The following is a 26241-nucleotide window of genomic DNA, read 5'->3' on the forward strand; positions in this document are numbered from 1 at the left end:
CCAGTAATTCACACCATGTATATACTTCATATCATGAGGTTGATGTAAATTGCTGAGGATGAGTCAGCTGAAGACAGGGAAACACTGTGATAATCTGTCTTATACTCTCAGAAATAAGCTTTTTTCCAGCCGAGGGAAACACCTGCATTATTGGTACATACTCATGTAGACTGGGCACCAGGCTTCTTGCCATGGACACAGTGCGGGCAGTCCTTGCTTACAATTGCCCCCAAACTACTTCTGTTTCACACTTATCTCCAGACTGCATCTTTTCTATTTTTGGGCCAACTGTAGAAACGAAGAAATGGTTCAGGGGAATGTTTTCTCTGTGGAAAAAGAAACAGGACTGGTATAAGCAGAAGAGAACTTTTCTGAGTGGGCATTAATGCAAGATCTGAATAAGCTGTACCGGACATGTAGGATCCCAAAAGCTGAAGACAAGCACCATCTGGGTCCTGCTAATACCCTGCCGGTTGTAGGTGCTTTGCTCCAGCTGTACAGGCAGGCTCCATGGCCCATTAGCTACTGAAGGACTTGGAATTTGCAATGGCCATAAACCCTAGAGGACTTGGGCCTGCCAAGGTTGCAGTGCAGACATGCTTATTGGTTGCAAAAGAAACAAATGCTGCTCTTCATACTTTGCCCTACTTCTCAGATAGCATCAAACCACACTTGATGTAGCGTTGGCATAGCAGTATTTTGATTCAAGTTGGAAATACTGCTACAAATATCGCAAAACAGCTATTTCAAAGGTCTGAGGACTCAGAGGTCCTCTCCCACACTTTGCTACCAGTGAGTTTTCCTGGCCACTACATGCAAGAGGAGGATGAAATCTGTCACATGGGCTTTATGCCAGTTGGGGCTTGCACTGCTCTCTCCAGGCTGGATTTCTGTTGTACGTTGCAAGGATTTGGTTTTGTTTTTAAATACAGCCTTCCTGATTGAAATCAGGCTCAATGCAAAAGAAGCGCCAGGCTCCTACAGCTCTCAACAAAATCTGCATGTTAGAAGCCTGTGTTGCTGATCTGGAATATATTATTCCATGGAGAGTTAAAGAGGATTTTCAGGTTTAAAGTCCTGTTATGCAAATCAGTTGTCTTCTGTTCTGCCTTTGCATTAACACAGCCTGTCATAGTTCTTCCGCCACGCTTCATCTTCTATTTCCAAATCTACATTTTTTCAGACAATTTGATTTCAAAATTATATTTACATTCTTAACATCTCTTAATGAGCTTATTTCATTGGTAGCGTAAACCTAATTATGAGTCACACCAGGGGCTCTTTTGCTGTGAATATTTCCTTCAATTTAGCCTGATCAAAGATTGCTGGGCCATGTGAGAACCATAGCTCCAGACGTTGCACTCATGTAGCTTAAGAATGACTTAAATATTTTAAATAGAGACAGTCTGCTCAAGTTGAGTTAAATTTTTGGTAGAGACCAGAGACTGAGTTCAGACTGTCTTTAAAACCCAGGAGCAGTCCTTAACTGATACATTTGGGATGAATTGTACCATGTTTTCTTTTGGAGGGCATCTTCAAATGGGCAAGTTCCAATAGCTGATACCTTGAAGCTAGCCATTCTCAATAATAATGATAATTAGTGGGTTTACATTATGAATTTTAAAACATAGTTTGTTTTTTTTTAAACCGAACTCTCTGTATTCCAAGGCTTTCATGTATTTTACAACTGCTTTTTATGCCTGTTTTCATTGTTTTATTTTTTCATTGATCACATTTGCTCAGATGTAAAATGGAATCCAATTACCAAAAACTACACCCCAACGGTACGCACTGCTGAAAATTTTGGCACTGAGGACACCGCTGTATGTCTTCTGCTCAATCCCTTTGGTGAGCTGTCAGGCCTGCATGCAAGGGTAGAGCGCAGGCTGGGGAGCCACAAGTTCAAGGCCTAACCTCACTGCTGACTTATTGTAGCCCAGATTTTAAAATCTGACTCCTGTATTTGGGTTCTTGATTTGCAGAGGTGGCAAGCTTAGCACCCAGCTGCCCAAGATGTTGGCTCTTAGTTCCTCACTTTACAGACAGCTAACTTGCAACAGTAACAAAGGTGTGGTACTGCGTAACTGCTTGAGGTGATGGTATCACTTCAGAGGCCTTCTGATCAGACTTTGTATGTCATCAGTTAATTGCTGAGAGTTATTCAGGACTTTAGATGTTTACATTCTCTATACCAAGTTTAAATCATAAGCAAATCACCATGCTTCATTAGAGCTCCTCTTGAATAGCCCACTGTCAGCCTGGCCCAGTATCACTTTCTGCATCTGTTAAGAAGTGTTCAGTATCCCATTCATCTACTGAGAGATTTTTTTTTTTTTTTTAAAAATCTCTGTGCTGCATTTCAGAGAAAAGTATGGGTTTTAATCTTGGGTATGAATATGCAGAACCCTCACTACAGCTGTAAAATGGAAGAGACCTCATACCTGTAGTGAGAAAGGAGCTCAGCAGTAGTGCCCTAGGCTTGCCAACAAGCTCTAATGACCCTAGGCAGCCTCACCTGAAACCTCCACCCACACTCATGGGCCAGGGGCTCCATTTAAGCTCATGCTTGAGCCTGTTCTCTTTTTGGACCTGACTTGTTACCTATTATCTGCCTGATGCTTGCTGGGCTGCTAGTTGACCTGTTCCTGTTACCCTACTGCTGCTTGCCTGTCTCTAATGCTGTGGTACTGCATGCTCTGGTGAGGTCAGTGCCTAGCTTGTGTGGTTGTCCCTCACCTTCTGTTAGGGAGAAACCATTCTCTTGCTGCTCCCTCATGCTCAGCAAGGGAGCCCTATGGAAGAGCTGTCTTCCTGGTCATGCTTGTAAAGGAGCTAAGTGCCCTGCCATGTTCTGCTCCCTCTGAGTGGTGGCAAGAGGGGATGCCTATCCTCCCTTGCTGCTGCAGAGGTGTGCTGGAAGGGATGGAGCTACAAGCTCTTCTCTCTGGCTGTTAGCAATGTTTAATCGCAAATATCATTATTATTTAGTTACTGCTGCTAGTCTCTGTGTGATACAGGAGACTGTAAAGGACTCATATGCCCCAGCTAGAGGGGTGATGTAAGTAACTTCATTATTCCTCTGCAAAACTCAAAAGACTTAAATCTCCTTTTGATTCTGCCAATTTTATGTGTCTCAGACTTGTATAGAGTTGCTCCTGGCTTCCACAGAGGTAGTGAGAAGAGTACCTAATCTTTAAGCTCACACTTGAGAGCTGCATTTAATTTTTAGCAAATATTTATTCATGGAATCTGTAATTTATACACACAGACAAAAGGCTATAGCTAGAGGAAACAGAACATAAAGGAAGCATCAAGCAAAAGCACAGCCTTTTTATACCCAATTAAAAAGAAATATTATCCTAATGAAAACTCTCAAGGAAGTGGAGAGTGAGGAAAATCAGATCAAAGAGACTCAATAAAACCCCATTTTATATGAAACACATTATTCATCAATTAAACAATATGTGTTGTGTGAGGGAGCACCATGATACTAGCAGCAGAAATACTGAGACGTTCAGTCTGTTGGCCTTAGCATCTTACTTGCTAGCTTATCCTGCTGTTTTCTCAGGAATCATTTTCCAAGTAAAGCACTACCAAGTTTAATGCAAGTGCTCTGGTAGGATCTCAGTAGACAAAAGCAATTACTTAAGGATAGACACTGATACTATTTTGTGTTTTGTGCTGCTGTTCTTGTTTGAAGCGGTGTAAATCTGTACTAATGCCAGTTAAGTAAATGGAACTAATCTGGTCTTAATTGTATTTTGATTTCCACTGTAAGGAGCCCATAGCAAATACTGATTTCAGGGTGCAAATATATATTTCCTTACTGGATCGTGAAACACTAATAGAACTACTATAACTGGAAGCAATGATTAGCAGCAAAACATGACCCAGGAAGATGAACTTTAAGGTCTCATACGCAAATATTGGCATGGAAGTATTTGCAAGTTTACCAGCCCTAGAACTGAAACAATGTCTTATCACTAACTTGCCAAGTCAAAAATGAAATATGTTTCAGCATGGACAAGGGAATAATGTGCGGCCCTGAGAAAGGCTGTACTAAGAGGGGAAAAAAAAAAATCACTACTAGACCAAACAGACATTTGTTCCACAGGCAGAAATGCAGTAACACTTTCTTCAGGATGCCTTCCAGTCTGCAGCTGGGAGACTTCCTGAGACAGAGGTATAGATATGAATTTATGTTTAAAAAAAAAAAAACCCAAAACCAAGTCAACAACACCCTAATGGCATGTTCTTTCATGAAATCATTTAACAGCTTTTTAAAATCCATTTTGGCTTCCTAAACTTCCAAATCTGACACAGTCTGTTTGTGGAAACATGACCCTGACCCTTCCTGCCCCCCCCTTTAACTTTAAACATCTTTTGTTTTGATGCTGCTTTTTCATAACAAGACCAACTGAATAATGAATGTTGTGTTTTCCCATCCCTCCCGCTCTTCATGTTCTAGTTGTATCTTTCTTTTCACTTCTTTTTAGGATGTAGGAATGAATCTGAATTCTGTATTCAAACTGTGGGCTAACCATAAACTCATGCAGCAACAAGGAGTTGATGTACTGAAACAGTGGTGATTTCTGTTTGTTCTCTAGTCCTTCTCTAATAATTCCATGTATTTGATTCACTAGTTTAGTTAATACAAAATACTAAATTGGCATATTCAAGAAGCTAATCACAATGACTCCAAGATCTTTTTCCTGATGATAATTAATTTAGGTAGTCATACTTCCTGTTTAAGACTGTCTTTATTTGTGCATGACACTGCATCACAAGACCCTTTCCTGACACTTAATTAGCTGGAAATTCAGCATTATGATATTTCCACAATTCTTCAAGATCAGCTTTGGTTTTACTACACAAAATCATTGTGTATATAGCTCTGTATAACTCTGTCATCTCCCTATTCACCTACTTTTCCCTCTTATTAATGAATATAATGTCTATTACAGATTCATGTGGGATTCTGCTGATAAACTGTTTCTTGAGAAAGCTAGCTAGTCTTTCACCTCCCTGATTTAATGTCTTATTAATCTATAACAGGATCTATCCTCTTACTATGTGACAGATTGCTTTCCCCCCTCCCCTCCCCCCCAATAGCTTTTGGTGAGTGATCTGGCCAAAAGCCTCTGAAAATCACCCCTGTATCTACTTGCTTCTGATTCAAAGAATGCCAATAGATTTCTAAGGCATAATTTCCCTGTACAAATCTGTCCTGAGTTGTTATTCAGTTTATAATTTCTATTTAATTCTGTTCCCTACTGTAGCTCCTACCAAGTTGCCTGGTTTCAAAATCTGATTTAACAGTTTGCGATTTCATGCAACCTCCTTAGAATCCTTTTTAAAAAACCAAACCTGGCCTTGCACTTGCCAGCTCCTACGTCCTGTGCTAGAGTGATTAACAGTTTGATCATTTTGTATGTGACTTTCTTCTCTGGGTGGGTAGCCAGTGGCACAGGCAAGTGCAGAGCTATGAGGTGTTGTTGCTGTGTGTGGCTTTGACCTCAAAGTGCACTGCAAAACACAGTCTGCGTGTACTCACACTATTGCTGGTGAAAGGCTGGGAGAGTAGAAATGTCTATCCATAAAGTGAAAGTTATGAGTAGTTAAAAGCCTTAGTACACAATCCTTTGAATTCTGGATGAACAATTTCTATAGTCTGAAAAATAGGTGTGGTTTAAGACCTGTCATTACTGCAGTCTAGAAGAGCTACTTTTTACTTGGTGCTCCACATTTATAAAGAAAAATTTAGATTTGCAATATAGATATATTTAGAGATGGAGAAATGGTCGTCTGTTTTCTTTGTTGTTAATGGGTAGCTGAAGCACAAAGACGAAGTAATTGCCCAAGAGTACACTGGCAGTCTGAGAGAAACCAAATTAATTTTCATAACTTAACCCTATTGCTAAATTATAGATTTAACTTTACCCTTCAAGTATAATATATCACCATATTGTGGAAAATGTTATTTGTACTTTTAATTATGTTTATGTTCTGTCTCTTACAGGAACTGGTGTGCTTACGTTCATACCAGACTGTTACCTACAGTGGTAGTGGACAACCTGGCAACCTTCTCATCAGGCAGAGTGAAGCCTTGCACTTGGCATATTGGATCCTGCGCTCAGAGGTGTGTAGAACTAGGAAGAAAGAGTACTTGAAGTACTGTAGTTATCACCAGCTGCATAATTAATACAACCATGACTTTAGAAATTAAAATGAAAACAGGAAGAAGCAGATAAACATGTTTTCAGATCTCATATTAACATGTCCCTATAGCAAGTATAAAAGCTTATGACTGGGAAGTGTCCTTGAGCTCCACAGTACAGGCTTGGCCTGCCTTCACTCTGGCACCCTCTGATCAGTTCAAAGTCTCCAAATAAGCCTACTGCCTGCTCCCCTCTTCCCGAGTGCTGCAAGGAAAGCTGCACATCTACAAAGCTTTAAAGCACATGTGGAAAAGAAAATCCTTTCTATGCAGTTTTCCATGCTTATACTTTGTTGGAGCAAAAGGCTTCCCCTGAGAGGCATAAATATTTTTGTTGTTATATCTCTGCTGGGTGCTTATTTCTGGCACAGCTTTGGTCAGGCAATGGACCTAGAAAAGTAATTGGCCTGGATACAATTTGTAAATGATGACTCTGTTAAACATATTCAGATTGTCTCTTGTGGTTTGGGTGCCTTGTTGTATTCTCCAAACATTAGATTTCAAAAGTAAATGAAATTGGGTTTTAATGTACAGGTCTGGAAAATGGCAAACTGAAACAGAAGTTGTAATGTCTTTTTTCCCTGAAAAGTTTCAAAAGCATCTTACAAGTCAGGTTGACTGTTCTGAAGATTGTCCTCTAGGTGGTATGGCAGAACATGCTTAAAGCTTTGAGGTGACACTGGGAACAGAGTAGCCTTAGAATTTGGTGATTCTGAAATATAGTTGATGGTATTGCAAAACTGTGGAGTGTACCCTGTGGTTGAAAAGTTGCATACTGCCCTCCCCCCCCCCCCTTTTTTTTTTCCTCTTTTTAATTCAATCTGGAAGATTCACAATAACTCTGACTTCTTTTTTTGTAAGAAAATTAGCTCCTTGTGCTGCTCCTGTAAATAAGTCTCTATTATATACAGTTCTGGGGCTTGTCTACTTGGAGAGCTATTTTTGAAGTAGCTATTCCTGATTAACTCCTTTTATGGACACTTAATTTTTATGAGTGCTTTCAGGAATGGATTATGCAATGCAGAATAAGGTAGTTTTATCATAAAATAAGACCATCCATACAGCAAAATAACTGAGAACTCTCTTGATTTCAGTTCACCTTAATCTTTATTGAGTTCTTGCTACTCAAAAAGCAATTTCTCAGAGGAAAAGCTGGTTGGGGACACATGCAAAGCTTCTGCCAGCTGCTATGAATTTTAATATGTATAATATTACATCCCTTGTGAAGGGGTGACAAGATTAACTACAGTGTAAAACACGGTGGCATTTTTTTAATTCATTGGGAGGATATTTTTTGGTCTGACAGTCTTCAAATTTGCCTCCCTTTCTGGAATGATTTAGACAGCAATTGTGTGTCCAAAACAGTTCTGTAACTATTTTATCATTGTATTTTGAGATTTGAGGTGTACTGTGTGGTAGTGTTTAGCAATTAGCAGAACTGTATATAATTCTTTTTATTCAAACTTTGTATTTAACGTATTAAAAGAGTCAATTAGAGTGACTGTAGTTAGTTTCTTCTGTATGCCCTCTTGCAGCATGTTCATTCTAAACTGACTTCTCTGTGACATTAAAAGAAGTGACGGGGTAGCCAGGACATGCAGAGTGTGTTGGAACACAGGAGCGGAATTGGTGCTGCTTCTGCAGTTGTATATGTTAACAGTAATAACAGAAGCATCACAATTACATAGCCTTATTGTCCTTTCATCAACTTCCAGAGTGGAAATTTTTTTACACTTTATCAGATTAATGTTTGTATAATCTTCTTTAAAATAATCAGAATGGAGAGCTTCCAGTGTGCACTAAATGCGAACTATCATGGCATAAGCTCATTGTGAATGCTTTTTTCACTGATTTCAGAGGAAATAGTATTTCACAATTGTATTTTTGGCTCACTCTTTCCAGTTTAGTAGATATTAATTGTAGTATCATCCATAAAAGTTAGCAGTATTTGACTTTTGAATAAGATATTCAGGGAAGAAGCATGAGGGCACTGAACAGACATCAGTTTCCTTTAAAATCCATGCAAATGATCTGAAGGCTGAAATATTAAAACTGTGAGTGCTATTGAAACACCAAACCCTAGTTAGGCTTCACTTTGTTTCAAGCAGCTGATGAAAGGATACATTTAACGTGTAAGGTAACATAATGTAGTTATACAGGTATCCCACAACTCCTGTTTAGTCACTTAAAATAAATTCAAAATGGTCTTGTTTTGCAGGTCCCAGATAACAACACAGCAAGCCTACAGAATCAAACATAAAATAGTAACATCGCTGGAGTGGAAGTGCTGTCCTGGGTACAGTGGGCAAAGCTGCCAACCCAAAGGTGAGTAGAGTTGTAAGGATTTGAGACTATTCACTTCAGCAAAAGAAAACAATGCAATTTGATTTGTGAGGAAACGGCTCTGCTGAAAATCAATACAATTCCTCCTGTTAATTTAAAACCAGGAAAAATGCACAGTAGACTAAAATGCTTTGGGATGTTGACTCTTCCCTGCATGTGAGTTTCCAGAGCAGCTAAGCAGAATGTCCTTTCCTCTCTTCCACTCTAAATAAAACTCATAAAATCTTCAGCCTTATTCCATTTTGCTAAAATACAGAGTTTGCATTCAGTGCATCTCTACTTTTGACCTTTTAGTTATTGAGTATTGCAGTGCTAGGGATATTAAATCCAGGTCCTCTATTGAATACTTGCTGTAAAATTCATCTACAGCACTGTGACTCTCTTGGCTTTCAGTTTCAGGCTCTAAGAATATATTTCAGACATGACAAAATAATGTATCAACTTTGTTTCTCTCTGAATTGAGTAGGACTTTTGTTGCTCATTTCAACAGTGACTGAATTTTACTAGATATTACACATGATCCCTGTATAATTGTGCCCTTTTTTGACAGAATAGAGTGTTTTATCTCTGCCCTGGTGATCAAACATATGGCAACGTACTGTAGTTTAACATCTGTATAATAGCTATTTCTTTGCTGCTGGCCTTAAACAAGCTGCCCTTGAAAAATAAGATATGGCATCAGCATACATATTTTAAATGAATGAATATTACAAGAAAGGCCATTAGATGTGGTAGGGAATTCAATCAGCAGTGGTAAAGTAGAGGCTGTGATTAAAAATTAATGTAGAGGAATGAAGAGAAATCACTATTATTCACATCCAGGAGGGAAATTTCAATGCTGAAGAGCCAGAACCTCAGAAGGCACAGAATTCTCTTCTGTGCAGCCGAGCGTAGAGTCAGATATTAACGCGGGACACAGTCAGTCAGCAAGGCTGGCCAGTGAGCATGGATCAGATGTTTTAAAGGTTTGCTTTTAAAAAATGCAAGCATTAGCAAAAATAGATTAAAAAAATGCTTATTGAAGGGGGAGGCTACAGTTGATAAATCTCAAATGGCATCCAAACAACAGGGAAGCACTGACCAGGAAAAAAAGCTGTATAACTCAATTTGTAGTGGCATCTGTGTAAAAATAAGAATAAAGGAAAGTGTTGTCAAGTGTTACAGGAGCGGGTTTGAAATTACATCTCCTGGGTTCTATTTTCAAACCTCTTCTGGCTTGCTGAATAACTTGGGGAAGCCACTTATAATCTGCATACCCAAGTTTACCCATCTAGAAAATTGAGATGACACTTATCTCACTGGGGCACTGGGATATTTAATTAATTAATGCTCGTAGAAGTCCTTAAAGAGATTGGGATGAAAGGTGTTATGTCAGAAAGGCTCTTCTTCCCTGCTTCTGGAATCCTGTCTCCCATGAGGAGCAGACCACCAGCACAAGCCCTGCCCGTATTATTCAATTCCCATGAAGGGACGTCAGCTAATGAACTTGAACAGTTGGGAGCCCGATAGCCGTGTCTTCAGGCACTCTTTCTACCGCAGTGGGGGCAGGGAGAGAAATTGTAAGCTCCGACTGGGGCTCTACAGAGTCGCTGAGCCCTCCGCTTGGCCTCTCTGCACTTGATCTGCTCAACAACAGAACTGTTATTGAAGGGTTTCTGTGCCAAGGGAACTGGGGTATTCTGACAATATGTTTCAGATCCTGGGAAGGCACTGTTAGTGTGATGTGGGTTGCTTGTAGCAAATGCTAATTCAAAGCACCTTCTGGTTTAGCTTCTCTCTCAAATCAAGTGAAATCATACGTAACTATTTCAGTCTGATAATCTAGGCAGGAGGAAACACTTGTCACCATCTGATAGTTATTACTAGACATCTGTAAACCGTATTTGGTAGTCTCAATGTAACTGCTTGGTTACAGATGCTTCTCAAGTAGTAGTGAGTAACTAGTAGTACGTAGTGAGTGAGACAAAAGAGCCTCTGGGAAAAGACATGTTCAGATCACCATTTCTAACTTTACCTCCTATGTGGCAACAGATGACCAAATTGGATTGGACATGGATCCAGCAAGGACCATGCAATTTTACAAGAAACTTTTTAAGAAGAGAAAAATGTAGACATAATTTCTTACAAGTCTAATGAAACAGTGCAATATGGACAATGCAACAAATAAACCATCAGTATTTTGATTTGGGAATATCAAATACTTAACTGGGAGCAAAACTGCTAAAATGAAAGGACTTGTAAGTTCTGAGTTACAAAGTTCATGGCATATCATTTTTCCTAAACACAGCTTCATTTTAACTTTTCATCCTTAAGCTGGAGAAAACAATGTGCATGTAGTAATGTCTGAAGGGAGGAAATCCCAGTTCGTTCATGCACATGGTCCCTGAACACTATATTATGTGCCACAAATGATTTCAAGAACTGGAAGATGCATCTTCAAAAGCAGATCATGCTGTGTTTGAATTCAGCTTTGCTGTGGAGTGAGACTGAGGTGACTTAATGTGTATGAATTAATTTCCATCTTCCCTGGCTGTGGTTTAAAGCTGGTTCTCAGAGTTGCTGACAATGCCATAGCCATTTTTAGCACTGAATTCTCTTGCATGGTAGCGATGTCATTTCTCCAGCAGATGGCTGTAAAATGTTCCACGCATGAGCGAGTGCTATCTGCTATTCTCTGCCTGGGGTGAGCTGCAGACACAAAAGGTAGCAATTCACCTTGAAACACAGGGAATGGGAGGAAACTACCAAACTCCCCACAGGGATTCCCCTTCAAGCCACTCCTTCATCAAAAATATATTGAGAGAAAAAGATCCAATTTCCATATTTTTAATATTCCCTGAAATAATTTTTCACACTGTGTTTAAAAATACATGGGACAATAAATTATACATCTAGGCCAATATATTCAATGATAGGAGCCTAATGTTAAAATCCTATGTGTGTTACCTGATATTCAGAAGTGCTGAGGACCCTGAAGCTCCTGGAGGAACTGGAAGAACTCCTCATTGCTCAGCATTTTGAATTGCTGCTTCTTTTGTTGCTGTTGCTTTGTTATTACAAATGACACCTATAAGGTGGGTCTAGAAGTCCAATTTTTATTTTATCTTTTCTGCTTAAACTGAGCATGGCATATCCATTTTTAAAAGGTCTCAAATGCAAGTCATTTGATGGTGATTTCTACCCTAAAAAGCATATGTATTAGAGTTTGGTGCTCCCATCACATCTGCTGCTGTTCAGCATCTAGGATGGGGAATCTCAGCTGTGGGACCAAGCAGCACGTAAGACGCAATCATCATATGATGTGTCAGAGTGGTTCCTTTGGAAAAGGACCGAGCCCCACTGGAAGAGTGGTATAGGAGAAGCTATACTGCCAGTGACTCTTCTGAATTTGTTTTACAAATGAAAGTCCTGAATTTCTAATGGTGCCTGAGAAGTACCTTTCCTATACAATGATGAAATTTAATAACTGTACAATATGAGGTATTGTCTCTGGGTGAGTTTTGTGTGTGTGCGCGCATCAGTGGCTACAGTCCTTGCTGCTTTTAGAAGCAGTATAATGTACTATCGGCTTGCTCCGTTACTGGTTTGCTCCAACAGAGTGGTACTGTGTCCTGGGTCTTACAGGGATTAAATTATCTGAACAGTTTAAAGCATTAGTAAAACAAGTACGCAGTGATAAATATATATCCTTGAAACTCTAAAAGTGAATAAAACTGTAAGGGTTTGGGTATTCCACAATGTGAAGCTGTGAGTGGGGCAGTTGGTTTAATAATAAATAACATGGATAGTATAAAAAAAAAATTGGTTTCTGTAGCAGTAACAGTGGCAGTGAATACATTTGCAGCAACAGAAAGATAGGTAAATGAAAGAATAAAAGGACATCGATCAGCTGGTCTTTATCACAGGCAAGTAACTGACTCCCTTGTCATAGATTATATCATCACATCACCACCTGATAAATCCTGTGTAATGAATTGGGCTGAATGCAAGTATAAACTCCTGTCAATAACCATGCCACACAAAGATAACAGTCTGTTGAAATTACAATTATTTGATGATTTTGTATTTCTTATCAGCCAATTTCAATAAATTCTATGAAACTTTCAGTCCATATGATATTTTCCTTTAAGTTTCTGACCTAATTGTTAGTCTCCATCCCCCCAATTTACAGCCTCAGACACTTTATATCATCCTTAAATGTAAGCTATTGATCTTCATATATACTGCCAAGAGGCTGATGAAACATAGGGAATTTCTTGATTCAGCATTTTATTTTGTTTCCTTGGAAACTCACATTATGGTCAGACTAGCTTTTAATATTCGAACTGGAAAATAATGTCACCATACCCAAGTTATTCTGCTTGTACTATACTAAAGATTCGAAATCACGTCAGTGCCACATAAGTGGTATTTCTTAGAAGTGCTCCAGCTGGAACAACATCCACTTCAAAATGCTTCATGAACTGAGCAAGCATATAAAAATTGGTATGAATTTACACTAGCAAATTTATGACTTACTTTGTCCATATTTAATTTTTTTAAACAATAAGGAAATTAAAGTGACACAGTTAAGCCTAATGGGTAGAGAAACAAGTCAGGAAGGTGGAAATCTCAGTTCAGTTCCCAGTTCCATCAGTTGTTCCCTGCTTTTTGTGAGTGAAAGCACTTCATGTTTCTGGACCTCAGTTTCCCCAACTGTAATATTGAAATAATAATAATGTTAGTCTTGCTTTTTGCAAATTGCTTTGGGATCTTTGGGCTGAGATGTAAAATAAGCACAGAAAATCTCCATCTGCCATGACCAGAGAAAATATTTACAAACTTATAATCTTTGTGAAGTTTTTTAATGTATGTACCAGTTGCAAATCTCAGATGACATTCGTTGGAATTCAGAATTTAATTACATTTTGAAATGGGTTTTACTTTTTAGGCGCTGCAACAATGTGATATCACCATTGCCTTCAGCAGGAAGATTTCTGTGGCTGAAGATTTGTGTAATCTGTCAAAAAAAAAATTTCAACAAACCTGACTAATTTTGTGGCTATTAAAAAATATAATTAATTTTACAGCTGACGATCTTTGTATTGTCTTTGCATTGATGTTTTATATTGATTTAAAATCTTCCTCTAGAATTTTTAGCTCTGGAGTTTTCAACAATCTGTTCGTTATAGGGTGAGTTTTGACGTTTTAGTATTAACACCAGCTACTGCCAGTCTCAGGAAGCCATTTATAAAGCCATTCACTGTCTTCATCAATGTGGTCCTGCACTGTGTTATAGATGGACTAAGCAGATAACAAAAGTCACTGCTGATGATTGGGCTTTGGTAAAGTTGGTTTAGAATAGAAAGAGAAAGCAGTCGTGGTGGAATCCTGATTGTCATGTTCAGTGTTTCACTCACTTCCTTTCCTTTTTCTCTCTCTTTTAGCTCAAGAAGAACAGCCACTTATACACAGCAATCAGGCTGAAAGCAGCAGAACTGTCAGTGAGAGGACACCAGGAGCTCCTCAGGACCCCAGTGGGCCAGGTCAGTTGTTATAATTACTACCACCCCTAGCCCAATCACTGACTGTATGACTTGCTAAGGTCACTGCAAAAACAATTTGAGAAAACCCCTGTCTGCTGAAGGGACCTGAACAAAACATTAGAATTTCTAGCAGTCATGGTTCAGCAGTATGCTTCTCTAATAAAGATAGGCAGAAGAAACTGATTTTACAGGTACCAGTAGCTTAGCATTTATAGAGTGTCTTGTGACTAAACTAAAACCAGGAAAGTCATTCTGCATAGAAATATTTAAACTGTTATATTACTGAGTAAAATAGATGAATTAACAGAAAAAGAGGAAAAAAAAAGCCAAAAAACCCAACACAGCCAAAAACCCTAAACCCCAAATCTAGGAGTAGTATAGACTAGCATTGTTCATAAAAGAAAATGTAGTGATGTTAATTGTATTACCTGAATACATGAACATTGTTATACGTTTTCTTATAAAAATTGGTGCTTTATTCAAAATCAGTACAATGACACTTCAAACTTTAGCAAGGGCAGCTTAGGTGGGTTTTTTAAGTTACTCCATCTAGGATGATCAAATAACTAAGCAACACAGGGACAGTTTACAGCTTTATACCACAGATGTTTGAGACTGTTTCTTATTACACTATTCATGTCTTCACTACTGTGTTTACTTCAACCTTTTAGACCATAAGGTTTTAGAATATAATGTCAGTGTTTTCTTGCAAAGTTGTGTACAGACCTCAGCATTGTAAGAGATAGTAAAAATAACGCTTTTATTCAAATAGCGATCTACATTGAGAGGTTACCTTAGGTGACCACTGCATGAAAAGCTTCTTCCTCTCTTAGTCTCTAGAATTGTTGGGTGTGCTCACTTCCCTTTATATTTATTTTTCATTACCATCTGTATGATTTAAAGTTTACCATCATAAATGTTCCAGAAAATTAATTTCATATTTGTCTGCATAAGTATTCATGGGAACAGAATTTTATTCATGCCAGGCGTGTTTGCACACTCACTAAACTGGGAGCAGAAACAATCATGGTTTATCAGATCATTCCAATTAACCACGAATTCAAATATTAACACTTCACTATAAAGAAACATGAAAAGTTTTCCATGATTTAGAGATATTCAAGTAGTTGACAGACTATACTATATTCCAGTCTGTACTGCCTGAAGGAAGGTGTATATGCCTTTGAGGATGTAGAGATGTTGGTAACGCAGAATTATTTAGAAAGTCTGCATACTCAGAGTACTGCCAACAATCGGTATATCGTGTTTAAATAACAACAAAAGAAATATGTGAAACATGCTTGAATAAGGGAGTTGTTTGAAAAACATTATTCTCTGGTTATGATATACTCCCCAGCAGTGAGTGAGACTGCATTTGTCAGGTAATTTTTTGGTGGCAAATTATATGCAGGTTACTTGGCAGCATTCTCTACGTACTGTCAAATGAACTTGTAGTTTACATGGTGAGGAGCCAGAAGATGGACAAGATGTGAAAGTCTGTAAAGGAGGCATGTTCCTTGAACTTTCTTACTACCTTCCTTTTCTTTTGGATCTGTTGATCTTTCGATTACAGATGTCTGTGCTGGCTTTTTGTGTAATCATCGGCTGTTACTATGGTGTTAGTGTCACTCATGTGGTTGGCCTATATCTGAAAACATTTTATGGAACCAAATAATAAGGCAAGTTATGTTCTCAGGTCTGTGTTTCACAGTTGTCAGTAGACTGTTCTGGTGCTGGGATGTTCCTGCATGCTGGGAGAACAGGATGTCAAAATCTAGACTGCCACAGGGCTTTATGGAAACAGTACACATGTATGTACTTATATCCATATATGTGTTTTACTTTAAAACATAATAGACAAATAGAAAAAATAGAAAGCATAGGCAGGAGAGGGAAAGACTGAATCTGGCATGAAGGTATAGAAAGATATTTTCAAATGGTAGTTAGAAAGGAGGAGGCTGTTTCCCCTTGGTGATATTGTGTGAACAACCAAGTTTCCCACTGCTGGAGGCAGGAGATTGTTGTCTAGCTAAGCAGACAGGACCCATATGAAAAAGCGAGCTTGATCAATAGAGCATTAAAACATGCCACTTCTCTTCATAGGAATTCTGCTCTGAAAAATAACTCTGAAATTGGAATCCGAGCTCCATGTTAATTGCTTTTCAGCTATTTTTAAATTGAATGGGGTCAGTTTACAAGGAGAGAGATACCTGTTCTGGCTCCCATGACCTGGGGCCAGGACTGACTGCCCTGGTCTGTCATACCATCAGCAGCTGCCAGGACTCTACAAGCCAGATTGTTTCCAGCTCCCACTATGCAGCCATGCCACTTATAAACCTCACTTTCAGGTTCATCTATGCAGCTTGTCTTCCCCCTTCAGTAGGAACTAACAGAAACCAAACTGAAGAAAGCGTTGCACCCTGCAGGTTAGTTATCAGTTTGGGCTCATGGCTTTGCATGAGCCAGTAATGAATTCAAATCAGTTTCTCGTAGTAACAACTCAACCAGGAGCAGAAGTATCCAGACTTGTCTCTGTCAGAGTAGTATTATGATGAAGAGTATTCAGGCAAAGGAGATCCATCAATAGCTTGTCTCCACGGTGCTGTTGGGGAGAATTGCCAGACTCTAAACTAGGTGGTTGAGTTATAAACACAATTTTGTGTCTGTGTAAGTAGACACCATGGGCAAAGTAAACAGCTGGAGATGCTAACACCCTAACCTAAAACAGCCAGCCTTATTCACCAGGCTCTACCAATTATGAATTTTACAACCAACATGCCTCTACAGGAGAGTGTTCTCATGGGTGTTGGCATGCTTCATCTGCGCTGACTTGGGTGCATTTAGTGAAATTTCTGGATTTTCCTACACGCTATCGGGTTAGATATCATACATTTATTTTTTATGTCCTAGAGTCTTGAAGAATAAAAGTCTAGTCAGAATAATATGCCCTTTTACATAAAACTTGGGGTTTTGTTGTTGTAGTCTTTAGGCCCCTGTGATTCTACATGATTGCTGATTATAACTGTTTACTGCCATGGGACTTGATACTGATGCCATAATGAAAAGTGACATGAGATCAATAGCAATACTGTAAATTTACACTAATAATTATTTGTATGTCCTGCTAAAGAATGTCCTGCACAGCAGTTTATTAAGTCACAGGATGGCCTGAATTGTGTTAGGGTAGTATATCATGTGTCTAAGGTAGGCCATTTAGGCTGAAGTGTTGAAGGAACTGAAAAGATTTTATATCTTTGCCTACAGGAATTAGAGTATTTAATTTTATCAGCGTCTTCTGAAAATCCCAGACTGAGTCTCCTTCCTGTCAGATGGCTAGCTGAAGTCATGTGGAGTCTTAATTTGCAAGATCAAGGCCTTCTTCACCACTACCAATCTTAAAAGCATCCAGCTAGGCCTTTTTGTGCCTGGAGAGACTACAAGTGTCAGAAACAATTTGTGCAGGTTTTAAAATAAACTAGAATTCACAGGTTGGGCACCTATTCTTAGTGACAGACTAATGGTTATTCCAAAGTAATTTATGTATTAGCTGTTTTTCTGCCTTGCTACTGCTTTAAACAAGTCTTTATTTTGACTCCAACACTGAAAAGATGATATATTCCTTCAGAGACAAGCCTTACAAATTCATGAAGTTATGTTATAAATGGTAAGTAAAAATCAATGCTTTCGTGATTGTGTTAAAGGAGATGGACTAAATGAGAGCTGAATACCCTGTAGGGTGCTAGGTGGAGGGAGAATGGCATTACGCTGATTAAAATATGCTAACCATTCAAAATACTCTTGTAGAATTATAAATATTTTATAACGGATACAGATGCTTCAGTAATTAGTGCTGTTCTGCTGAATGTTACTAATACATGATACATGACAAAAATCAAGATGATTCACTCAAGATTAAAAATTCAGAAACTTTTCACCCCACTTCCAGCTAATATCTCTCAAGTCAAGTGCACTTTCTTCCTGCCCTCCCTCCCTCCAATGTTTTAACGTTACTTTTTTTTTTTTCTCATTTTATTCTCACACCAAGCACTTACACAAAAAATGAACGAGAAGATTAGCAGCCAGGAGATGAAACTGACTTTTCTACAGAAGAAGGTTGACAGCATTGCTGCTGCGATGAATGATGTGAGTACGACACTTTCTTCTCTGGAAGGCAAAATCAATGAAGATAAGGGCAGAGACTTCCAATCTTTTCTAAAAGGTAAGAAAAATAAATTAATGTAATCATTCACCCAGTTAAAGGTGCCAGAAAAAAAAAATGCTAAAAACATTCATAGACTGTCCTATTGTGTTGCTCAACACTTACAGGGAGAACTGTGTTTTAGCTTAATATCATAATAGAGGGATTTGTTTATTTCAACATTTGTTATGGTACCTTTTATAGTAACAAAGAATTTACGTTCTTGGGTACTATATTGTCTACATGGTAACTTAAGCCACTGTCAAGACATTTACTTAGAACTTCTGCAAATATTCTTATCTCTGTTTTTTGTTTATCTGACAGCTGCTAAAGGATGTAGTATTTGCTTTGCTACCAAGTCTACATAATATTCTTTAATGCATAATTTACATATGCAGGGGAAACACATAAGGAATTCTGTGTTCATTTTATATATAATATGGCAAACATCCTGCTGAATAATTTGCCTCTGATCGTATGAGGCTACCTTTGATAAACATCTGTACTCATGTTCAGTAGATGAGAAAGACAGGGCTAGGGATCAGGAGGTTGGGCAGACCCTCGCCAGCAGAATTATGCAGCCATTGTTTGTGAATTCTGCAGCAAGATCTGTTTGTTACCCACCTACAAATGCTGCTTAACAAACAGATTGGGACTGAAGCTTTCGTTTCCTTGATGTGCAATATTTTTTGCATTTTTCAGGAATTTCCCCCAAACTGTATTATATGCTTTAGAATCCAGAGGACTTTTCTATTGTTTAAAAATAGAACAAGGGAACTGGAGCACCTCACATGGAGATAAAACAAAATGAAACAAGTGCTTTTGTATATCCCTCAAATTTATCAAGTGTGGTCCCATTTCTTGTATTTTCAGCCCTCCTCTGTCTCCTGAGTTGCTCATGCTACATGCTAGATGGCTCTCTTATACCCTGGATCAACTTTATCCCATCTCTCACTCAGTGACCTGCTTTCACCTCTCCATATATTGCTAGATGGCATTCTTGACCCTTGGGCATACATTTAATTTGTCTTTGAATATTTCCCATTTCCCTTCTGCTTTCTCTCCATTCTTTTTTATATTCCACTCATTCTAGCTGTCATTTTCACGCTATTCCAAGAGGTCTTTTGCTGCATCCTGTACTCCTGCTTCTTCATTCCCTATCTATATTTAAGGGTCCACGTCCTAATTAAAATGTGCAGTACCAAAAAAACCCCAAAACATTATTTCACACTTCTCTGCAAATGTGTTTCAAGCCTTTATTGTTTTGATCTGCAATGCTCTATATTTTACCTGCTTAGATGAAATCTTCAGTTGCTGGCCATTTTTTGATTTATGTTCTCAATCTATCTCCTAATCAAGTAGCTCTAATGAAAATGCTGCTATCAACTACTTTCCTTGACTCTAATTATGGGCACTCCGATACAGGTTATTCTTGGCTTGTACGTAAGTAAACAGCAGGAATTGAGGGGAGGAGGGGGGAGAGAACAAGGTTAGTGTTTCTGTTGGCTTGTATATGTATATATGTAATGACAAAGGGCAACTGCAGTTTCTCTCCAAGGAATCAGTCAGTCATGTTCCAAGTGGGCAAAGAGCATCCTAAAGAAGCAGGAGCTGGAAGGGAGTTCCTGTGCTGTCCTCTAACTTGGTACACATGTGCAGTATAGGCACATCAGACTTGCTAAAAATTACTCTGCTAAAAATTACTCTTAGAAACTCACCTGGAGCAAAACAGAACTTTCACCACTACCACTGCTGTCCTGAAGCACAGTGAAGTCTGTAGTTGCTTCATGCTGTTCAGCCTTCTTCCTTCTTCCCCTGCTTTTCCATTTTCTTCCCATGGTGCCCGGGTCCTTTGCCCATATCCATTAATCACCTTTTTTTCTTATCATGGAAATTCTAATGGCTGCCCAGCTTTGTATCAGGGTTTGTTAGGAGTGAGGTCTGTTTCTGTGAACAAACAATTCAATACAGTTTACAAAGCCTTTATTTCTTGGTTTCATCTGTAAACAGACTTTGGTACCACAAACTTGTCATCTGTCGATACAGGACAACACTCACTAAGCTCCTCTAATTTGATTAGTGAAACCTGTTGTGTATTCTTTAGATTGTTTTCAGTACTCAGGAGACTGCTCCTACTTTTTACTTAGAAAATAATTGGGTGTTCTCTCTTCAATTTAATAAACCCTGCTTAGTTCTTGCTATTGTTTCATCCTCCTTTCACTCCACATCAAGTCTTTTTACAGACTCCTTCCCTCTTCATTATTAAAATGCACACTCCTTTAAAAATGAACTCAGCAATGGTGTTAATCACTTCCAACTCAGGAATGTCATTTACAGCTGGATACATAATCTTAACTCAGTCTTCTGTGTACATACATTTATTTTGCACATTATTCTTCAAATAAATGAAACTGCAAAGGGAGTGTATGTTGACACAAAGTAATTACACACTTTGGATTTCAGCCAGGGAGTTAAAATTTATAATCTCATAAAAAGTGCAAGAGATCTTTAATGTTCACAGGTAGTTTGGACCTTTCTATTTCAAAATGAGCAACAGAGAAATTGAGTTGCATCCATGAAGGTACTCGTGTATTCTCAGCTCAGTATAAGAATATACCCAATTGTTACCTACAACACAAATTTGGGTCAGGTCTTTCCATGGAGAAGTGTGCTCCCACAGCCCCTGGTGAATTTTGGAACAGCACTTGCTTACCAGGTGCCTAGTTGTCCTAGACAGCAAGTAGGGGAGAAAATCCCAAAGCTGTCTCTTTTATCAGGTTCCGCCTCCTTGATAACAGGAACACCTGAAAGCCAGAGCTGAGCTCCATACATCTCCTGCGATCCAACTAAATAGAGTAGGAATGGGAGAGAGTGAGGCTGACAGTTTTTTGACGGTCGCAGAAAGAAAAGGCCAGTATAGATCCTGTGGAAGACCTCTCGCAGCAGGATGGTCTGCTATCAAGATTTGTTGCTGAGATGAAGAAATTTAATTAATTCCTCAAAGAAGGTGTAGAGTAACCTCATTTCTTTCCACAGCCATTAAACTTTTTTCACAGTTCATTGTGTGTCTTAAAGCATAGAACATTTTTCAGCATCATAAAGTAACCTGACCAAATCATCAGTTACAGTGGTTTCTCTACATGTCACTTATTTTACTCTGCATTCACATCCTGGTTCTTCCTCTCAGCTGCCAGGACATCCTTATTCTCAGGTATCTTATCTTACTGTTTTTGCTTCACTGAAGCTCTGTGTCTAAGTGTATACCATTCATGGGTATACATCTGTCTAGTAATTTACTTGCTGTTCAGGTAGTAAAAAGTAAAATAATAAAAGCAATCCCAGTATTATCACTTTGTTTTTTATACTTTGTGTAAAAATTGCTGTGACACCTGTGACCACAGTTGACAGTAATTGAGTTTATTGCTCAGGAAACTTCATGCTATATTTCTGCAGTAGCTCTTTTCTAGGCTAGCAAACTTATTGTACCTGCCTATTATATTCTGCCTTGAAAAAAACTCACCATCTGAACAAGTGACAGGTTTCTCCCTTAAGCATAAGAGGTGTTTACTGTCCATTTTACCAGACATAACAAAAACTGAGACTCATTTATAGTTCATAAAAAGCAAATATTATCAACTACTTTATCTCTGTTTCCAGGTGGAAACGCATAATTCAAATGGATCTCCTGAATAGAAAAAGTACTATGCTTCTCTCTAGCTTGCTGAACAAAATAATTTTTATTTGGAATCTTTTCCCACCCCTGGAGCCCAAAGTTGCATTTGGTTTCATGGGTCTAATTTCCTGCCATTTTACTGCTCTTGCTGAGAATATACTTTCAAATAAGGTTTCAGAACATGCCTTGCTGTTTTAGAGATGAAGCAATAAAGTCCACACGATAGAAGTAATTGAGAGGAAAATAGAGGAAGGCAGCAGAGAATTTCTGCCTTTATCAATACAGTTTTAATCAGAGAACCAACGGTCATCAAGGCATTGTAGAGGTTGAAGAGTTTATTATATCACAAGCTGGCTGCAAGTGTTCATAGGGTTTAGAAAAAATGTGCAAAGAATGCTTCAGTGATTTAGCTGGATGTAGGGGCTACCTTTAGAGAACAAATTTTAAAACATCCTTTTAATCTCACACCAGAGCAGAACTACTGCTCTAGTTTGAATATGTTATGCAGCACTTTTGATGAACACTATTTTATGACTGTCTTAACACATCTAAGGCTATACAGGAGACATATTTTTATGTTATTCACAGGAGCAGAATTCCCACACACTCACCTCTGCTTAGTGCTTTTCAGGATCAGTATTCCTAAGAGCTGTTTAAAGACTTGTAGTATGCAAGACTGAAAAAAGGGTTGTACCTTTAAAATGTCTGCCTTTTTCAGCAGTTGTCATGTTACTAACTTCAGATATTCAATAAGGCTATGCTTTTTATTTGGCTGCTTCCTCACTATAGTGTGGTGTATGATTGCTTACCACATGCAATGCAATAGGAAGGTAATAATCTCTGCTTTCCCTCCTTGACCGTAATGTTGATAAAGCAGGTGTTTTTTCTTTCCTTTCCCAGTGGAGAAAGGTCACATCATTTTCTTATGAGCAAACCACAAAACCACACAGATCTCCTCATTTCAGTGCTCAGAAAGAGCTTAGCTAGGAGATCAAAGTTGATACCACATATGTAGATTCTGAGTTTGCCCTTTCAAAACAATAGTAAAACTCCCATTGATTTCAGTAAAAACAGAGATGAGTCTTCTAACACTATTAGCCATCCTCTGCATTCCTCAGCTTTAAATTTTGCTCTGTGGATGGGGAAATTCAGGTGGGGTTGTGTGTGTTTCACTTCTGTGCAGCACTATGTTTGTTCACATTGTGAAAAAAACTTAGATGTTGCTAACACAATTGTTTGATTGTTTCCATATTTCTCCTTTTGCCAAAAGGTCTCAAATCCAGAAGTATTAATGAATTAATCAAAGATATTGTCAGAGAACAGTTTAAAGTATTTCAAGGTGAAATGCAAGAGAGCGTGGCTCAAATTTTCAAGACTGTGTCTAGTTTGTCAGATGATCTTGAAAATACAAAACAATTAGTCAAGCACCTGAATGAAACCCAACAAAAATTTGCTCAGGAGAAAGACAGTGGGCCAACAAAGCTTGACATTCTGGAGCTAAAGAGTCATGTGGTGCAGATGAAAGAGGAAATTACTCTCACTTGTGACAAGCCTATGAAAGCATTACAGGAAAAGCAGAAATCCTTGGAACATAACTTAGAGCATCAACAGTCAAGAAGTGTCATTTATTATGAATCTTTAAATAGGACTCTTACTGAATTGAAAGATGTTCATGAGCAACTGTTATCAGCTGAACAGTCTTCAAGCCAAAACATCCCTTCAGCAGATAAAGTCACAGAGTACAATGTTACTGAGTACATGTTCACACTGCATGAAAAAGTAAAGAAACAAGGCATGATGGTGCTGCAGATCTATGATGACTTAAGAGTCCAGGACAGCAAGATCAGCAATCTCAGTGTTACACTGGAAATTCAGAGAGACTCTGTTCTGGGAGTCTGTGATGACATGTTGTCAGAAAGCAGAAGGGATTTCCAAATGCAGCTGGCAGCAACCCAAGAGAATGTGCTTGTCCTGAACAAAAGTCTCTCTGACCTGATCCTTCCATTGGACAGTAAGATGGACAAAATGAATGAGCAAATTAATGATTTGTGCTATGATATGGAGATCCTGCAACCCTTGATTGAACAAGGGGTACCTTTTAGTCTGACATCAGAGTATGAACAACAAATTCAAGCTGAAGTGATCAATGAGAAGCTTGAAAACCTCACGACTGTCATTAACAGAATGAGTTCTGCAATTAAGGAGCTTTCCAAAACTCAGGAAGGACTGAAAAACGAATCTCAGGCTTACCAGGAACTGTTTGAGAGTCGTGTTAATGAATGCTCCATGGAAATAGAAGATGGATTAAACAAGACCATGCTAGTAATAAACAGTGCTATTGATTCTATTCAAGATAACTATGTACTGAAAGATACACTACGTGCTCTAAGCAATGAGACTGAAGTCTGCCGTGGCAGAGCTGAGAAAATGGACAGCCTCCTGGCTTTCATTCCCCAGTTCCAACAGCTGAATGAATCCCTCTGGACACTGCTTATTGGCAAGAAGTATGAATTCACTTCACAAGTAGCACCATCACTTTCTGGTCTTCCATACGAGAAGTCTGATGAAAGTATCCTCCACAATTTCAGAAGATTTTTCTATATTTTAAATGAAACATCATCAAAAGTGGACAAACAACAGCAAGACATCAGCCGCCTGGAAGAAAAACTGTTTGATTCTGTGGAGGAATCAAAGGACCATGAGGTTCGCCTTGTAAGTGTGGAGTCAAAGATTTCCAAGTTTTTGGCAAACAACTGTGTCTCACTGAAAAAAACCAAGGCTCCCTCAACAGAAAAAGAACAAGTGGTGTCACTTCAGCTCCAGACACTGAGTTCCAGGATCAGGGCCCTGGAAGCCAAGTCGATCCGCTTCTCAAACAGCATTCCACTTCTGAACAAGACTGCTCATGAGGCCTGGGGGCTGTGTCAGGATACCAACAGCAGCATCCAAAAAGTGAACGCGAGTATACCTGTGCTAATTAAACTTGCTCAGCCAGATATCCCCCTGCTGCAGAGAGGCCTCAAAGAGCTCATCGAATCTGTGCTTGAAATAAAAGCAGGAACTATTTTGACAAATTTAACCCACCATGTTGACATATTGGTAGCAAGTTCAATGAACAACATCACCAAACTTCAGAAACAGGTGAAACCAGTTATTAAGAAACCAGCCCCAGCGAAAAAAGGAGCAGCAAACATCACCATGAGCCTGGCAAGCCGAAGTCAGAGAAACACGGATAATACTATAGATCCAGGTAATACATTTTACTCTACTGAAAATTAGGGTCTCTCTAATAAAAAGACTCATCACCCTCATTGTGATGAACTGAGGTGGCAGAACTTGACTGAGGATGAATAAAAAGTCCAAAGACTGCCATAAAAAGTGTTTTGGAGGAACTTGAGGTTACTCTAGTCTCTTGCTTACAAGAGAATTTATTTTTCTTATGTGGAGACTCTGCACTAAGGCATCTAGAAGCTTCATTTAATTTTCCTTAGTAAATTCACATCTGATCAGTTTAAGATACATGTGCATGCACACACACTCAGCTGAGAACCTGATCTTCAAAACATAACTGACAATTTAGAAAAAATCTGAACTGAACTACAAGAAGTTTGTGCCTGCATCTCAATTAGCAATTTCATTAAAAAAAACATGCAAGCTGGGAGAGGAATATGGAGTTGCATCAGTTCTTTGCAGTGTCAGTGGGGATGAAAAGGATCAAAAACCTGAAGCAAGTGAATACACTAAATGACTGTAATGAGGCTTTTGTCAGCTCCTTCAGTGCCGCATTGAGGTTATTAGTGCAGTTACAATTACAAGTGTGTTCTTGCAGAATCAGGAGCCCAGCCAATGAAGGTAGGTTTGACTTGAGTCCATCTGGAGAATGGCTTAGATGAGTAGGAGCTGCCGTTCTTAAAAAGGACATTTTGAATGTGATTCACTTCTGAACTTAAATTCAAATGTCATCATATGAAATAAATTCATATGGATGAATTGACAGAAATACAAACTCTGAATTATGACTTTTGGAATCAGACTTGAGTGAAAATCAATAGCACAAACTAATGTTTTATGGAAATATCATTTCTAGGAAAATACAGAAAATGAAGAACAGTTTGGTTAAGTGACTAGAAATCCTCAGAGGACTCTAATTCACATTAAAATAAGTGAGACAGATTCCTAAATGACAGATAGGCGTCCACATACTTTTGAAGACCCAGACTTAAATCCTTTCTGTAAAGCATTCTAAAACTTACAAACATTTCTGAAATTATATTTGGTCCCTACT

At 38.6% G+C, this 26241-nt stretch overlaps 1 protein-coding gene across 1 annotated transcript in view; it reads left to right on the forward strand.

The window, feature by feature from the left end:
* MMRN1 (multimerin 1) overlaps nucleotides 1-26241 on the forward strand; it is a 47436-nt gene that overhangs the window by 11272 nt on the left and 9923 nt on the right. Inside the window, exons 2-6 of the mRNA XM_054825192.1 lie at nucleotides 6020-6139; nucleotides 8436-8542; nucleotides 13987-14085; nucleotides 18131-18304; nucleotides 23227-25206. Of these exons, the coding sequence (XP_054681167.1) occupies nucleotides 6020-6139; nucleotides 8436-8542; nucleotides 13987-14085; nucleotides 18131-18304; nucleotides 23227-25206 (2480 nt within the window). The remainder of the gene's footprint in view (nucleotides 1-6019; nucleotides 6140-8435; nucleotides 8543-13986; nucleotides 14086-18130; nucleotides 18305-23226; nucleotides 25207-26241) is intronic.

The sequence above is a fragment of the Grus americana genome, chromosome 4, assembly GCF_028858705.1.
Source record: "Grus americana isolate bGruAme1 chromosome 4, bGruAme1.mat, whole genome shotgun sequence".
In the NCBI taxonomy this organism is placed as follows: domain Eukaryota; kingdom Metazoa; phylum Chordata; class Aves; order Gruiformes; family Gruidae; genus Grus; species Grus americana.